The sequence below is a fragment of the Bidens hawaiensis genome, unplaced genomic scaffold (assembly GCF_021521415.1).
Source record: "Bidens hawaiensis isolate Kalapana, Puna unplaced genomic scaffold, B.hawaiensis_p1.1 tig00037766_1, whole genome shotgun sequence".
Lineage (NCBI taxonomy): Eukaryota > Viridiplantae > Streptophyta > Magnoliopsida > Asterales > Asteraceae > Bidens > Bidens hawaiensis.
In genome coordinates, this window is record NW_027496614.1 from 99,951 (window position 1) to 119,212 (window position 19,262).

The 19,262-nt window shown below is 37.8% G+C and overlaps 1 protein-coding gene across 1 annotated transcript; it reads left to right on the forward strand.

Annotated features, from left to right (window-relative positions):
* Positions 1-1,500: 1,500 nt before the first annotated feature.
* Positions 1,501-18,703, forward strand: LOC143589725 (ABC transporter G family member 21-like). The gene is made up of 5 exons (XM_077070410.1): positions 1,501-1,644; positions 1,955-2,753; positions 15,661-15,858; positions 16,018-16,196; positions 17,881-18,703. Exons 1-5 carry the CDS (start codon positions 1,501-1,503, stop codon positions 18,526-18,528), a joined length of 1,968 nt encoding a protein of 655 aa, XP_076926525.1. The 3' UTR covers positions 18,529-18,703.
* Positions 18,704-19,262: the final 559 nt, after the last annotated feature.

The window sequence follows — 19,262 nt, forward strand, 5'->3', positions numbered from 1 at the left end:
AGTAATATAAATAATTAAATGCTAGAACATTTTAATAAAATAAAAATTACAAGCACAAAGAGATAAATAAAATACTTGAAATAAGAAATTAAAAGAAAGAAAAATAATACTTGAAATAAAAATTTAAAAAAATGATACTTGAAAAAAGAACATTTTGTTCTAAACAAAAATTGACTACTCGTTGATACAATATTTGATACGGATTTCGTTCTTCATCTACTCGAATAACATGATCTTCGTGTTACTGAGATAAGTCTTACGAACCAACAATTCATATGTCATGGACGATTTGTAAAAATAGTTGACGGCTTATATAAAAACAACGTCCGAACGTAAAATGATCATAAGTAGGTCTTTCAATAAAATAATCTTTCAACAACCGGAATGAGCCTTCACTCGATCCCATTCTAGTGGTCGTCGTCTAGTTAAATTCGGTACCCTTATTTATACCGTATCAATAAATTCGGTACGGATATCGGTACGTACTCGCTTTTATTGATTTTTGATACGGTTACAATTAGGTATGGGTACATGTACGGATATGAATAGCGTACCGATCTCTTCCTTAAGTTTTACCCCACTCAAATAACTTTGATTTTCACCGCCTCATCTACCACTTAAGAAGATAAATCCTTAAGAGTTGATTGATTCATTTTTTTTTATTATTATTAGAGAGTAAATTGTAAGAGTATGGTTGAAACTTGATAATATGAAGGTTTATATATGTATATAGGTGAGACGGGTTGTTGCGGGTAAGGGTGGTCAAGATTAGTTCCCTAGTCATGTATGGTGTGGTTCTTGGGTTGTTCGTTGTAGTTTTTCATTTGTAACTGGGTGGGCAGTTTAGTTAGTGACTTTGATCTTGGTTGTATTGGTGAGTGTTTTAAAAGAATTTTGTTGATCGTTAAAAAAAATTATGTATATATATATATATATATATTTAAGTAAACTTTTTTTGAAAAAAGTAACTAGCCAATTACTTCCAACAGTCACATACCCTCAATAAACACCCACTAGCACCGTTAAGGCTTTGGCTGAAATTTGTGATGGTGTTTGTCAACTGTAACGTAGTAGAGGTTAACTATAAATTGGAAGCCACATCAGCATGTACTGGTGCCTCTAATCAATCAGCACGTTCAGTGCAGCTAAGATCTGTTATTTGATTATTTTTTTTTACAAATGTCAACTTCGCATCTACTGTGCCTAAACGTAAGCAGGCAACCACTTTCTGTACGTCTCATTGTAAATTGACAACACTAGTTATTATTATTATTTCTCTTTTATGAATGGCGACACTAGTTGTCAAATGCAATAAATTCGTGTACGCTAAAATCGTCAAAATCACATTCAACACCTTTTGCCCCTCTGCCCACCTTTCCTGTCTTCTTTACAGCGAATCTCTATCCCTTATCATCTCACATGTGTACCTGATCACACTTATCCTTCTTTATATATTGGTTTGTAAAATTAAAAAAAAATAAAAAATAAAAAACCACAAGTATGTTAACCTCCACAGTTCATTCTAAATCACCTGGTTCCGCTTCAAACACTAGCAGTACTTACGATGAAGCGAGAACTCAGAACCAAAACCAATCGCGTCTATCTTTTTTTCATGAAGAATCTTCACATCCAATAACACTCAAGGTATAAGTTAAAAATGATCACCTTCATATTAATGGAGTATAAGATAGAATATATTAGTTAGGGTCTATTGTAATAACATTTACGTACGTAATTTGAAGATGCTAGGATATCATGTACGTAAAGATTATTACAATAAACTCTAACTAATATTTTATTTTAATCTAGCTAATCACATCTTAATATATAGTTTCTTATATATATATATATATATAATATCACCATATAAATATGGAGTAATAACATAACTACTTTCTGTTTCATACAATACTAGTTATATGTTAAAACAATTTTGGTACGTATCTTATTGCAGTTTGAAGATTTAGCATACACTATTAAGTCACAATCTGGCCAAGACTGCAATCTTGGCTTGCCGAATTCAAATTCAACTCGAACTCTTCTTAGTGGAGTCAGTGGTGTAGTCCGCCCCGGAGAGATGCTAGCCATGCTCGGCCCATCCGGGAGCGGAAAAACCACGTTAATATCCGCCCTTGCGGGTAGACTACCCGGAAAGGTGTTAGGCTGCATAACCTATGGCGGGCAGCCGTTTACTAGCTCAATAAAAAGGAAAACCGGTTTTGTAGCCCAAGATGATGTTTTATACCCACACCTAACTGTTATCGAAACCTTATCCTATGCCGCCCTTTTGAGGCTGCCCAACAATCTAACACGCGAAGAGAAAATACAACAGGCGGAAATCATCATAACCGAACTAGGATTAACCGCTTGTCGTGATTGCATCATAGGCAGTCCGCTTATTCGTGGGGTTTCGGGTGGGGAGCGAAAAAGGGTTAGTATTGGGCAGGAGATGCTGGTGAACCCGAGCTTGCTGCTTTTGGATGAGCCTACCTCAGGGTTGGACTCAACCACGGCTCTGCGAATAATGGCAACGTTGAAAGGTCTGGCCCGAGGGGGGAGGAGTGTGGTCACCACAATCCATCAGCCATCAAGTAGGTTATACTGGATGTTTGATAAGGTGGTGGTGTTATCGGATGGATGCCCGATTTATAGTGGGCATACGGGTCGGGTAATGGAGTATTTCAGTTCGATTGGGCATGTACCCGGGTTTAACTTCGTGAATCCTGCTGATTTTCTTCTTGATCTTGCAAATGGTATGTTTGGTTTCTTTATCAACATACTATATGACTTAAAACATATATATCCGACGTCATGTAGTGAAATTCATTAGTGTATTCCATGAAATAATATCAATTGAAATGTAGCATACCTTGATTTGTTTTTTATCAGTTAAAGTTCCTGTTACAAGAATATATAATTTAGACTTGTTACAATAATAACAAAGATTTAATTATTAACTAGCGACACTGATCGAAATACTAAAAAGAAACTAATCAACAAATAAACAGTGATCTATGCATTTTATCTTACTCTACTGACAAACAAAAATAATGATGTTTAGTTGCTCTAACCCCATTCAATCTTAACAAAAAATTCATTCATAATATTCTAATATATCTTATTAATTCATGCTATCCATGGTCATCGGTGAACATGGTTTAACCCATGAGTTATAACATTTTAAATATATTTAAAAAATATTATGCACACATTAATAACCATTTGCAACAATTTAATACTCCCTCCGTTCACTCTTTAAGTGTCATGATTTAAAAAACACAAAGGTCAAGGTAAATTGAATGATTATTTTTTTTTGCTTAGCAAATAACAATAATGCCCTTAAAAATTGGGTCAACCAATATTGTTTATTAATTCTAATTGTGTGTGGTTAAGGGTAAACTTGAAAAATGACTAAGAAATGTTGAAAGCGAACATTAGTAATAAGACGTATAAAAAATTAAATATAAATATTTTTAATGAGACGGAGGAAGTATATAAAATAAAATAAGTGCTCATGAATTCATTATGAATTATGCAAAGCCTCTTATTTCATATATATAAACTTTTAATTATGATATTTAATTTTTCAATTAATGTGATTATTTAATTTTCAATCTTTAATTTAATTTTCTCAACATGATCATTCTAAGTCCGAGATGTTTGTTTTTAGGAATCAATTCCTGATTTTTTTTATTTCATAAACATTTATCACATAATCAATTTCATCAAAAGTGTCACACCCTCAAAATCCACTAACGAAGTTTTACCGTCAGAGGGTGTGAACTAACAGGATCGGAATCATTAGTTATAATCAAACCATAAAAAACGTTTAAATGAAAATAAGTGCGGAAGCGTAAAACCATAGAAACCAATGTTGCGTCACGCAGGACGACTTAAAATCCCAATGATAACAGTTTAAAATAAGTTTACATAATTAAAAGTGTTTCAAGCAATGCATGATCCTAAACCGCGCGCCCGCCTTGGCTACTTGAGAATAACATACTAAAAGTGTCAACACGGGGTTGGTGAGTTCACAAGTTTATATAAAATAAAGCGTTTAGCGTTTGCGTTCAACGTTTTGCGTTCAGCGTTTTGCGTTAAGCGTTTTGCGTTACTAGATAGTGTTATGTCAATTATATATCTATAGGTAGCTAGCCTATAAAACAAGTATTACTAAGTGTTCGACACCGAAGCTGACTGTTTATCATTTGCCTTGCCACCAGGTCTATCCCGACCATGGTATGTGTTTAGCCAAGATTACACCCACTCGACCTCCTGTCGAGTTTAGCGTTGGGTGGGGTTTGTCAAACCCAGTAGTACTACTCAACAATGACTCGCTATTATCCAATATTAAACGGTTCGATGTGAATGAAGGACTTTAGTTATTGCGTTTGCCACTTAGTCTTTACAAGTGATATATAATCTATATTAACAAAATCTTAAATGAGTTTTCGGAGTATGTTATCTCCCCCAAGTGAAAAGCGTTTGAAAACAGTTTAAAAAGGAGTAAGTGAACTCACTGTTTGCGAAGTATTCCCAAATAATTCACCAAGATGCGCGTCACAGAAAAACTCTCTCTAGCGTTCTAAAACAACAAAGAGATTTTTCTAAGTGTCGGAATATTATCGAGTCTCTAGACCCGGCACATAATACCTATGCACACAACATGTTTCGTGTTTCGTTTGTGAATCGTGTGTGACTTTAACAAGTGTATTTGTGATACGTTACATGTGTGAGCAATTATTTACGTGTCATGTATTCATAATGTACATCACTAGCAATTACTCCCCGTAAGGGCAATTTGGTCAACACATAACAATTAACTAGCAATTATTCCCCACGAGGGCAATTTGGTCAAATCATGACAATCAATTAGCAATTATTCCCCGCAAGGGCATTTTGGTCAAAACACGACAATTAATTAGCAATCATTCCCCTCAAGGGCAATTTGGTCAAAACACGATAATGAATTAGCAATCACGTTGTTTCATGCAACTTTCACAAAACTCAGCAACTAGTTTCTTAACGATAGAATTCTACTTGAAAAACTAGTCTATCCCACCGATCATAGCATCACAATTAATTTACCAAAAATCATCACAAAAGCATATATGTCTTAGGTTTCCAGAACATATTTTATTAAATTTTTATTCCACATAGGTTTCTCACAATAATCAAATCATTACAGCAAACATATAACAGTCAAATTCATGCGCAACAGAATTTTATTTGAAATTCCCGTTAAATGAAAAATCCAACAAATGCAAGACTACTTGGGTTAGGATCCTAACTCAATAAGTCAACTTCCAAAAGTGGAACCAACCCAATTGGTCTCGTAGTTCATGAGATATAACATTTACAAAACAACCTAACAGCAGGTCTAACAACTCAGCTTTGCACAACGGTTTTGTAAAATCATAAAAGTTAACTTTTACACGTCCAAAAATTGCAAATTTATATTCTTTAGAAACTAGACTCAACCTAGTTTACTGTAGTATCAATAATCCCAACCAATTTTCACATTTACACCCCGTTACAGTCAATTAAACATCAATAACACAATCTGTCCAGAAACTGTTTGCATCCAAACTCAACATATTAACTATCTATGGACCATAATTTATTCATATAACACTCTAGACTCCATAATCACTATCCATGCACATCAATTACACATTACATACATGATTAGGGTTTTTGTTTGAACTCAAATCAAAGACACAAACAATTAACATGTAACAATATCAATTCTGGTTATCAAATCATCATCAATACACCATCAAATCAAACAAAATCATATGAACACAATAACATATAGAAATCGGACCTAGGGTTTATAATTAACCCATTGAAAATCGAAAATTAAACATAGAGGATGCATAGAATAGTTGTTTATACCTTCCTAGCACCTTAATCTTCAATCAAAAGCTTGAAAGATTGTTTGTATGTGTGTATATGAGGCCGATCGCAAGGGGGGGGGGGGGGCTTAGAGCTGCCGTCGGGTTTGGGAGGGAGAGAAAGAGTGTTAGGGTTTTAGTTTATGTTATTATTTATAATAACATGTTACACTTTAGTCCCTCAACTTCCACATGTTACTTTTCTAGCTTAAATAACTAGTTCTAGCACATTGAGTTAATGTTTATACCATGTTATCACATAACACATAATTATCACATAATTATTGTTTTGACGTTTTTCGTTTATTCACCAATCGTTTGCGTCAACTCGTTTGCGTTTCGGTGCAATTCCCGAAAGACTACACTTGTAGTAAGTGTTAAGCGTCATTTAAACCCTAGTTTAAATGTAATGAGGTGTGCGTTATAGATTCCGTGATCTTTAAGTTTGAATTGATGGAGTTGAGTTAACGGAGTTAACGGAGTTAACCTGAAATTGACGATTGTCACATCATTCCCATGTTAAAGAATTTTCGTCCCGAAAATTTGAGTCAAGTCGTGATGAGTGTCTGAAAAAGTAAGAAAAATTTTCAGTTTGTCATATCATCCCCTAGTAGAAAGAAATTTCGTCCCGAAATTTAATTCATACCTCCGGTGATTTCTGACGGTTTGCCTGGTTTCGCGGTTTCCGGTGTTTGGTCAGCCCTTCAAAAAGGTGAGGATACTTTTTCATCATTTGATCCTCGCGTTCCCACGTGAACTCCGGTCCACGTCTTGAGTTCCAACGAACCTTAACAATTGGAATTTTGCTGTGCTTGAGCGTTTTGGTTTCCCAATCCAAAACCTCAACTGGTTCTTCAATGAAGCGTAACTGTTCATCAACTTGCAGTTAATCCAAAGGGACTACTTGGGTTTCATCAGATAGGCATTTCTTCAAATTGGATACGTGGAATACATTGTGTACGCCACTGAGTTCCGTTGGTAGGTCCAGTCGGTACGCCACCGGACCAATGCGCTCCTTTATCCGGTAAGGACCAACGTATCGTGGGTTGAGTTTGTTTCGCTTTCCAAAGCGAACCACACCTTTCCAAGGTGAGACTTTGAGTAACACTTGATCGTTCACTTGAAATTCGAGAGGTTTTCGGCGCTTGTCGGTGTTACTCTTCTGGCGATCTCGTGCTGCTGCCATGCGATTTCGGATTTGAACAATTTTTTCCGAAGTTTCGAGTACCAGTTCTGGACCAGTGATTTGGCTGTCACCCACCTCTGCCCAGCAGAGAGGTGATCGACACTTCCGTCCGTACAGTGCTTCAAACGGCGCTGCTTTAATACTTGCGTGGTAGCTGTTATTATATGAGAATTCTACCAAAGGTAAGTGAGGTTCCCAACTTTTTCCGAAATCCAACACGCATGCACGCAACATGTCCTCTAAGGTCTGAATAGTTCGTTCACTTTGCCCATCCGTCTGAGGATGGTATGCTGTGCTCATATCAAGACGGGTGCCTAGCGCGCTTTGCAGTGACTTCCAAAAGTGCGAAGTGAAATGGGAATCTCGATCAAAAATGATTGAGACAGGCACTCCGTGTCTAGACACTACTTCCTTCATGTAGACGCGAGTCAGTCTTTCCATTTAGTCCGATTCCTTAATCTCTAAGAAGTGTGCAGACTTAGTCAACCGGTCAACGATCACCCAGATGGTATCGCATCCCGTCGGTGTTTTAGGTAATCCCGTGATAAAATCCATTGAAATGTGTTTCCATTTCCACATTGGAAGTTCCGGTTCTTGTAGTAGGCCAGATGGTTTCTGGTATTCTATCTTGACTCTGGCACAAGTCAAGCATTTGCTCATGTAGGTGGCAATGTCGGCTTTCATATTTGGCCACCAGTAAAGTGCCTTTAAGTCATGGTACATTTTATCTGAGCCAGGGTGGATAGAATATCGGGACTTGTGTGCTTCGTCCATCACTAGAGTTCTCAACTCTCCGTATCGTGGAACCCAAATCCGGTTCTCAAAATATCGGACCCCGTCCGATTTGGTTTCAAGTTTCTTGTTCATGCCCCGCATGAGTTCCGATGGAAGATTATCATTTTTCAAAGCTTCAAGTTGGGCATCGCGAATCTGATCGGGTAAGTTGACATGAATCGTGAGTTGCAATGCTCGCACTCGCCTGGGTTTATCGGTTTCTTTTCTACTGAGGGCGTCGGCCACTACATTGGCCTTGCCAGGGTGGTACTTGATGGCACAATCATAATCTTTAAGCAACTCGACCCAACGACGCTGTCGCATGTTCAGCTCCTTCTGATCGTAGATATGTTGGAGACTCTTGTGGTCGGTGTAAATGGTAAACTTGGTACCGTACAAGTAATGCCTCCATATCTTAAGGGCAAACACCACAGCTCCGAGTTCCAAATCATGGGTCGTGTAGTTCTTCTCGTGAACCCGTAGTTGTCGAGAGGCATAAGCTATAACCTTCTCGAGTTGCATCAGCACACAACTGAGACCTTGTATCGATGCGTCACAATGTACCTCGAAATTTTCCGTTCCCTCGGGGAGGGCTAGAATAGGGGCGCTACAGAGTTTGGTTTTCAACAGTTGGAAAGCGGACTCTTGCGCGTCACCCCAATTGTACTTAGTACCGTTGTGAGTCAGAGCGGTGAGGGGTTGAGCAATCTTTGAAAATCCCTCGATAAAACGCCGGTAGTAGCCGGCCAGTCCTAGGAATTGCCGCACCTCAGTCGGAGTCTTAGGTGCTTCCCAGTTTTTGATGGCCTCTACCTTACCTGGATCGACATGGATACCATTCTCGTTGATCACATGTCCTAAAAAGTGAACCTCGTGAAGCCAAAATTCGCATTTCGAGAGTTTAGCGTATAGTTGTTCCTTCTTCAGCAATTCCTGAATTAACCTCAAGTGCTCTTCGTGGTCAGCCTCGTCCTTGGAGTAGACGAGAATATCATCAATAAAAACAATTACAAACTTGTCGAGGTACGCCTTGCATACTCGATTCATGAGATCCATAAATACGGCTGGTGCGTTGGTTAAGCCAAAAGGCATAACCGAAAACTCGTAGTGACCATGCCGTGTTCTGAAAGCCGTCTTTGAAATATCTTCCTCGCGCACTCTAAGCTGATGGTAACCAGATCGCAGATCGATCTTCGAGTAATAACTCGATCCTTGAAGCTGGTCAAACAAATCATCAATTCGGGGTAAAGGATAACGGTTCTTGACCGTCACCTTGTTCAACTCCCGGTAGTCGATACACATGCGGAAAGTCCCGTCCTTCTTTCTGACAAATAAGACAGGGGCTCCCCATGGCGATGAGCTAGGTCGGATAAAACCTTTATCCAATAAATCTTGCAACTGAGTGGACAGTTCCTGAAGCTCCGCCGGTGCGAGCCGATACGGGGCTCGTGCTATGGGTGCTGCACCGGGTGTCAACTCTATTTGGAATTCTACTTGACGAATAGGAGGGAGTCCGGGCAAATCCTCCGGGAAAACTTCCGGGAAATCCCGCACAATCGGTATATCTTCAATTCGTTTCTCCTCCGCGGGTTTCTCAACAATATGCGCTAAAATTGCCGGATAACCCTTTCGTAGATACTTCTGCGCCTTCATGAGGGTAATGACGCTGGTGGTCATGCCGCTTCTCTCGCCCCGGATCGAAATGATCTCGCCGGAAGGGGTAGTAATGTGGACTATCTTGTCGTGACATATAATCTCCGCTCGGTTCTCGGATAACCAGTCCATGCCGACAACGACATCGAAACTACTAAGCGTAAAAGGAATAAGGTCGATATCAAAGACATGACCAGCCAGTTTTAACTTACATCCCGCAAGTACATGAGTCGTTACTATAGTCTTACCGTCAGCTAATTCAACAGGAAACTTAGCGTCTAACGGGGTTGGAGTTAGGTCTAAGAGTTGACTAAAGGCTTTCGACACAAAACTCCTATCAGCTCCAGTGTCAAACAATACAGAAGCAAAATAATCGTTCACATGGAACTTACCAGTCACCACGTACGGATCATTGCGGGCTTGACCCGACCCAATAACAAAAGCTCTTCCTTTACCATTGTTTCCACCACCACTGCCACTTCCATTACCTCCATTGTTGTCATTCTGTTTCAGCTTGGGGCAGTCTTTCTTAAAATGTCCCTCTTGTCCACACTCAAAACATCCCTTGGTTGTTATGGGTGGTTTAGGAGCACCCTTTGCCGCAAAGTCTCCTCTACATTCCTTTGCTTGGTGACCCATCTTTCTGCATCTCAGACACTTGACACGGTCACACGGGCCAACATGATGATAATTACACCTGTTGCACTTCGGATATTTCCCAGCATATCCGCTCGAACCCTGCCCGCCGCCGTTGTTATTGTTGTTGTGACTCTGATTGTTGAAGCTCCGAGTGAATTCGGGCTTACGGTAGTGGTGTTGCTGTGGGAGGTTCGAGGATGAGGATCTAGTGTTGTCAAACTTTCTCTTTCCGCTGCTCGGGTTGCTGTTGCTGTTGTTGTCAGTGCTCGGGTTGTCACGGGCTTTAGTGGTCGAACCCCTAGGTGGTAGCGCACCTTGGGTCACTGCTTGATCCGTTAGTTTGTAGCTAACCGAATTGCTTGTTGAATCGTGGCTGGTCTGGAAGACGTCACCATGCCCTGAATCTGCGGTGCTAACCCATCAATATACATTTCAATCCTCTTACTCGGCGGATCTACCATCCGCGGACACATCACAGCTAACTCGTGAGAACGGGTAGTGTAGGCTTCGATTTCTGAACCCACCATCTTCAATGACCAAAATTCTGACTTCAACTTTGCAATCTCCTCTCTCGGACAGTACTCCTCTCGCATCATGTTTTTGAACTCCTCCCAGTTCATCGCGTTAGCTAGTTCCAATCCAAGAATCTGTACGTTTGAATTCCACCAAGTGAGGGCAGAATCTTCGAGTGTTCCAGCAGCAAATTTGACCCTACTGGCAGGGGGACAATTACACATCTCAAACGCCGATTCGGCCTTCTCAGCCCAACGCAGGAAGCCTATATCTCCCTCAGTGCCCTAAAACGTACTGGGCTTGCAGTCAAGGTAATTCTTGAAGGTACACGTTCCAGTTGGACCTCCAGCTTGGTTCTGAACATGTGCGGCTAGAGCGGCCACCACATGGTCGTTCAGCAGAGTTTGGAGTTCTGCTGCAGTCAAGTTGATGTTACCACGTCCGTGTCTAGCGTTTCTTCCAGCCATTTCCTAGAATCACAGTATAAAATGTTAAACATGAATTTTTCTTTCATATAAACACACCATACATGTAATAAAAAGATAGGTAAGAAAAAAATAAGAAACAACATCACATCACAACCATATATTAATCCAAATAATAATTCATGATTAAAACCATTGTATTCGCTACAAAGTATTTCCAATCAATCCTTAAAATCATAGAAAATAATAGTTCGGATGGAGACAACCCCTCCATCTAGGTGTCATCATCACTAGATGTCATCATCTGAGGACACCTCTGAGTGTGCCTCCTCCTCAGCCGGTTCTTCCTCAGGATCTTCCTCGGGATCCTCCTCAGGCTCCTCTTCGGGATCTTCTTTGGGTTCCTCTTCAGGCTCTGCCTCAGGTTCGGCTGCGTTCTGAGCAATTTGCATTTGTAAGACATCGCAACGCTCTAAAGCTATATCGGTTCGGGTCCTTGCTACTTGGAGTTGTTCTTGCAAGTCTATCATCTCAGCTTGCATCTTTCTCATAATCTTCATCTGTTGATCACTAGCCTCTTGCATTTCCTTCATGGCCGCTGTCATGCGGGCAATTTCCTCCTTAGTCTCGGTTCCCTCTTTTAACAGTCTGAAAACGTTCGCTCTCGTATAGCGCATGTAACCAACATCACGCTCCAAACAAGAAACAACAGCTGCGAGCACACGCTCTACAGGTTCGGTTATGGGTGGTAGGGTGTTGGGGTAAGCAGGATGGTTCGGGTGAGGTAACGGGGGAACTTGTTCGCGATAAACCATACGCCTGATCATATTAGAGTACCAATCCCAGCTAACTTCGTTTTCGTACATGCCTCCGGATAAGCGGTACCTCTTCGGTGCGGGAGCTTCGAGTTCCGGGACTACTCGGGGTGGCGATGAGGTAGGTAGCTGCGGCTCCTTCCCATGAGCATGAGTCATCTGATCAGATGGTGATGATGGTGGCGTCGACATCCCTACAGGTAAGCCGTGTATGCGCGCGTATGAGTGAAAGGGGTAAAGAGATAAGATAACAAAGACTACACGAATCTATGCAGTGCGTATCATTATAACTAATGGGTCGTCGCGGTTATAGTCTATTATGCATGCAGCTTCTAGTTCGCTATAACCAATGGCTCTGATACCAATCAGTCACACCCTCAAAATCCACTAACGGAGTTTTACTGTCAGAGGGTGTGAACTAACAGGATCGGAATCATTAGTTATAATCAAACCATAAAAAACGATTAAATGAAAATAAGTGCGGAAGCGTAAAACCATAGAAACCAATGTTGCGTCACGCAGGACGACTTAAAATCCCAATGATAACAGTTTAAAATAAGTTTGCATAATTAAAAGTGTTTCAAGTAATGCATGATCTTAAACCGCGCGCCCGCCTCGGCTACCTGAGAATAACATACTAAAAGTGTCAACACGGGGTTGGTGAGTTCACAAGTTTATATAAAATAAAGCGTTTAGCGTTTGCGTTCAGCGTTTTGCGTTCAGCGTTTTGCGTTAAGCGTTTTGCGTTACCAGATAGTGTTATGTCAATTATATATCTATAGGTAGCTAGCCTATAAAACAAGTATTACTAAGTGTTCGACACCGAAGCTGACTGTTTATCATTTGCCTTGCCACCAGGTCTATCCCGACCATGGTATGTGTTTAGCCAAGATTACACCCACTCGACCTCCAGTCGAGTTTAGCGTTGGGTGGGGTTTGTCAAACCCAGTAGTACTATTCAACAATGACTCGCTATTATCCAATATTAAACGGTTCGATGTGAATGAAGGACTTTAGTTATTGCGTTTGCCACTTAGTCTTTACAAGTGATATATAATCTATATTAACAAAATCTTAAATGAGTTTTCGGAGTATGTTATCTCCCCCAAGTGAAAAGCGTTTGAAAACAGTTTAAAAAGGGGTAAGTGAACTCACTGTTTGCGAAGTATTCCCAAAATAATACACCAAGATGCGCGTCACAGAAAAACTCTCTCTAGCGTTCTAAAACAACAAAGAGATTTTTCTAAGTGTCGGAATATTATCGAGTCTCTAGACCCGGCACATAATACCTATGCACACAACATGTTTCGTGTTTCGTTTGTGAATCGTGTGTGACTTTAACAAGTGTATTTGTGATACGTTACATGTGTGAGCAATTATTTACGTGTCATGTATTCATAATGTACATCACTAGCAATTACTCCCCGTAAGGGCAATTTGGTCAACACATAACAATTAACTAGCAATTATTCCCCACGAGGGCAATTTGGTTAAATCATGACAATCAATTAGCAATTATTCCCCGCAAGGGCATTTTGGTCAAAACACGACAATTAATTAGCAATCATTCCCCTCAAGGGCAATTTGGTCAAAACACGATAATGAATTAGCAATCACGTTGTTTCATGCAACTTTCACAAAACTCAGCAACTAGTTTCTTAACGACAGAATTCTACTTGAAAAACTAGTCTATCCCACCGATCATAGCATCACAATTAATTTACCAAAAATCATCACAAAAGCATATATGTCTTAGGTTTCCAGAACATATTTTATTATATTTTTATTCCACATAGGTTTCTCACAATAATCAAATCATTACAGCAAACATATAACAGTCAAATTCATGCGCAACAGAATGTTATTTGAAATTACCGTTAAATGAAAAATCCAAAAAATGCAAGACCACTTGGGTTATGTTCCTAACTCAATAAGTCAACTTCCAGAAGTGGAACCAACCCAATTGGTCTCGTAGTTCATGAGATATAACATTTACAAAACAACCTAACAGCAGGTCTAACAACTCAGCTTTGCACAACGGTTTTGTAAAATCATAAAAGTTAACTTTTACACGTCCAAAAATTGCAAATTTATATTATTTAGAAACTAGACTCAACCTAGTTTACTGTAGTATCAATAATCTCAACCAATTTTCACATTTACACCCCATTACAGTCAATTAAACATCAATAACACAATCTGTCCAGAAACTGTTTGCATCCAAACTCAACATATTAACTATCTATGGACCATAATTCATTCATATAACACTCTAGACTCCATAATCACTATCCATGCACATCAATTACACATTACATACATGATTAGGGTTTTTGTTTGAACTCAAATCAAAGACACAAACAATTAACATGTAACAATATCAATTCTGGTTATCAAATCATCATCAATACACCATCAAATCAAACAAAATCATATGAACACAATAACATATAGAAATCGGACCTAGGGTTTATAATTAACCCATTGAAAATCGAAAATTAAACATAGAGGATGCATAGAATAGTTGTTTATACCTTCCTAGCACCTTAATCTTCAATCAAAAGCTTGAAAGATTGTTTGTATGTGTGTATATGAGGCCGATCGCAAGGGGGGGGGGGGGGGCTTAGAGCTGCCGTCGGGTTTGGGAGGGAGAGAAAGAGTGTTAGGGTTTTAGTTTATGTTATTATTTATAATAACATGTTACACTTTAGTCCCTCAACTTCCACATGTTACTTTTCTAGCTTAAATAACTAGTTCTAGCACATTGAGTTAACGTTAATACCATGTTATCACATAACACATAAGTCTAACACATAATTATCACATAATTATTGTTTTGACGTTTTTCGTTTATTCACCAATCGTTTGCGTCAACTCGTTTGCGTTTCGGTGCAATTCCCGAAAGACTATACATGTAGTAAGTGTTAAGCGTCATTTAAACCCTAGTTTAAATGTAATGAGGTGTGCGTTATAGATTCCGTGATCTTTAAGTTTGAATTGACGGAGTTAAGTTAACGGAGTTAACGGAGTTAACCTGAAATTGACGATTGTCACAAAAAGAAATATAATCATGTACAAAAACAACATTTCTTGACAGTTACTTTCATATGACATGTATCAAATCATTTTATGTACTTAGAATATTTTTGTTTATTTACTATTGTGAATCCGTTTTTACTGCTATTTTAAACTCATAGCAGTATGAGCTATAGAAATATTAAATCCGTTTTTATATTTTCTATGTGAATACTAATTTCAGATTCTAGAGACTTCTTATTGCTTCTGCTGTATATTTATTTCTTTTTTATCTTTGATCTTTTTTCTTTAGTTCAAATAATGAACTTTTATTAATTTTTTTAATTTGACAAATCTCGTGTAATACACGGACTCAAAAGCTAGTAACATTATATATTGCAAGAATATGAGAAATAAAATAAACTGTTTTGTTTTTTCAATCTTAGAAATCTTCAAAACATAATAAATAGTTAAAATGAAATCTTTGTTTAAAACAAACCAATTTTATTTATGTATAGAACCAACTATAATTATGCTATCTACACATATGCATGTAAATAGTTAGAATTAATAAAAACGCACGAAAATGTTATTTTAGTGGTTATTTATAAACATAATAAAAAAATAATAATAATAACAAATGATGTAGAATTTAAATGAATTAGGTTTTTTCCTCGTAATAATTTAATATTTCATAAAGAATATTATAGCTAATAAATAACTATTTCGAATCTAAATTACAGATGTGTCTCCTAATAGAAACCAAGATGAACAACCACAAGATCATCAAGGAAGATTAGACTACATTGGAGATTACATCTCAATCAAACAGTTTTTAATATCATCTTACAAAACAAACCTTCAACATCTTGTTAAAGACGATATCTATCAACATGCCGAAGACACAACAATAGGGATTCAAGGGACATCACCCGTGAAAAGTAAGATTAAAAGAATATTGACCACATACGTTTGTTACTTTAGTTACTTACATCACATTAGATCTGTCAAAAGATTTACAGGAGTGTTAAATAAAGAGTTTCTAGTTAAAGAAAATTGTACCTGTTCAACAATTAATACTAAGTGGTCCGTTAACGCAGGTTGTGACAAGCAATGGACCACGAGTTGGTGGATGCAATTTAAAGTCTTGCTTAAGAGGGGTCTTAGAGAGAGGAGACATGAATCGTACTCGAGATTAAGAATCTTTCAAGTGATGTCTGTTTCAGTCCTTTCAGGTCTTATGTGGTGGCACTCAGATTTGTCACAGTTGCAAGATCAGGTACCACGATTAGTGTCTTGATCCATTGTTCTCACATATCAATGTCTCCTTAAAAAATATGATACGTACTTCGTATTGAATTTTGTCGGTCACATAACATTTCACACTTGAATTAAAAAATGAAATTCGCATTAATGTATATAAGACAGATTGCAAAAAGAAGAAAACATAATTACAAAAAAGGTTAAGCAACAGAACCAAAGATTAATCAAACTATCAATATAAGTTTGATATTGCATCTTAAAGAAAATATAAGTTTAATTTTTCTTCACAAAAGTGGGTACGATTTTACCATGTTAAAAAAGGAGAGAGAGAGAAAGGGAGAGAGAGAGAATTTATGGTACTATGAATAAATTTTACCACGAAAATATTGTTTAGAAACTATACTATTCCATATTCCACGCATGCAAAATAGTCTATAAAAACCAAAAAGGGAGTTTTTGATATTTCGTAGTAATTGCAGTAACGGGTTTGTAATAAAAAATTTTATTAATTTTTTAACCCAATATTAAATTCATGAATAATATGACGCTAAAAATTCATTGGTAAAATCGACCGACAATAGTGGTCAGTGATTCATTTGTTAACATTTACCCACACTTAGATTTCTGAAATTTGGGGTGTGCACGGTTCGGTTCGGTTCGGTTATTAGCCTTAACCTAACCAAACCTATCGGTTATCGGTTCGATTTGGTTAATTTCGGTTAATAACGTATATCAAACATGAGCTAAAATTATGCTTACAATTACATGAAATGAATTTTTAAATACATGAGATGAATGTATAACTACATGAAGTGAATGTATAAATATATGAAATTAAGATATTAGTACATGCAATGGAGATATAAATACATGAAAATGATAGTATTAAGCTATTAATACATATAATACATGAAATAGAGGAAAAAAGCTGGAAAATATGAAAAATTGAAGAGTTCGGTTCGGTTAATTTCGGTTTTCGGTTACTTCGGTTCGGTTCTTTTGGTTTTCGGTTCGGTTTCGATTAACGATTCGGTTATTGCTCACCCCTACCTGAAAGCACTTCACCGACGATTAATTACATAATTATTATAAAAGCGAAAGGTCTTTTAGGTGACAATGGCATATAATACCGTATAGTAAAGAGACATTATTCTTTAGTTGCAATTTTTAAGAATAACAACTATAAGTCTTGTCTTTAGTGACAGTATTTGTGAAAGACTTGTGTCGTAAGGGGCTCAGCATCATCTCCACTCTCTTTTTAATAAGTCAATAAAGGGGCTGAAACCTTACTAAAGGTACATTTACCAACTAATTACTATGTGTCGGTAACCTCGTACTGTTTTTACTAAGTTTTGACTAATGATAACTTTTTTTTAGGTCACTACATATTTTCTTATGGTGTATAATTAAAAGGCCAGGCCCGCTATTATCAGGACATATTTAAACTAAATAAACTAAAATAAATAAAAATACATTCACAATATTATAAACAAAATATTAGAAACGAAAAATTTAAACAATCCTCCGTAATACGGGGATAAAAACTAGTTCTTTAATATAAGTGTCAACCTGTTTAGATTATAATTAATAATTTGTCTCTATTTACAGAGCCTAAACATAGAATATGCCATAATTAGAAATGAGGCTTTGTCATTTGAAGTTCTTATAATCTCATGCAAACATGTTACAATTCTTTTCAGGTGGGACTTTTGTTCTTTTTTTCAATATTTTGGGGCTTTTACCCTCTATCCAACGCCATATTCACCTTTCCTCAAGAACGACCAATGCTAATAAGAGAATATTCATCGGGAATGTACCGGCTTTCCTCGTATTACTTCGCTAGGATGGCCGGAGATTTACCAATGGAGCTTGTCCTTCCAACCATATTTGTGACTGTAACATATTGGATGGGTGGCCTCAAACCGTCACTTGTCACATACTTGCTAACCATTGTAATCATCTTGTTCAATGTACTTGTTTCACAAGGACTTGGGCTAGCCTTAGGTGCCATACTGGACCTCAAACAAGCAACCACCTTATCGTCTGTGATCATGCTAGTGTTCTTGCTAGCGGGTGGTTACTATGTTCGAATGATTCCGCCTTTCATCTCATGGTTGAAGTACATCTCGTTTAGCCATTATTGTTACAAGCTTTTAGTGGAAGTACAATACACGAAAAATGAGGTTTATGAGTGTGGGATCGGTGTTCATTGCAAGGTTTTTGATTTTCCAGGAATTAAGTTCTTGGGTGTGGGAAATATTTGGTGGGATGTGGCTGCTTTGGGTGTCATGTTAGTTGGGTACAGGCTTATTGCTTATGCAGCATTAAGGATGATTAAGTTTCATTAGTTTCCATTAGTTTTAAAAGGTATTTGTGGCGGAAAGAGGATACGACAAATCATATTTACATGGATTTTGGTGCATAGTTACGATATGCCATCTCTAATTTTATTTGAATAAATGTACATCTTAGTCTATGTAATCTCAATTAAGTAATGCTGTAATGTATTTCAAAGTAAGATGTATGGACTGTTAGCATTAAACACACACGAACCGAACACAAACACGAAAGTAATAAACGAACATGAGAATTTAACGTGGCTCTGTCTAAACAGACCTACATCCACGGGTGACAACCAAATATTCTTTATTGAGTGACAACGATTACAAGTACATAACAATCATATATATAGAGATTAATTTAGGGTTTGCATCTTATTCAACAAGAAATCCAAACCGAGCCGGGCTTCGGTCTGGCCACCCTACACCCGTCTACCCTTTGGACTTCAAATAATAAACCGGGCCAACAAGGCCTACGAACCCAACAATCTCCAACTCGGAGGCCTTGAGTACTCTCGTATGCACTCTTGATTATACTTCTGTAATCCGAATATTAAACGTCTCTAGTTGCCATCACATTTTCATTAATTAACGTGAAGGCCCGTTGAAGCTCCCTGATGTGTGCTGCACGTGCTAGTAATATTTATAAGAGAATGTAATTTTAACTTTTGCACAAGATCGTGTTTTAAATTTTTAAAAGTGATTTATACTAAGACTAAACACACACAAAATAAGCAAGTGTA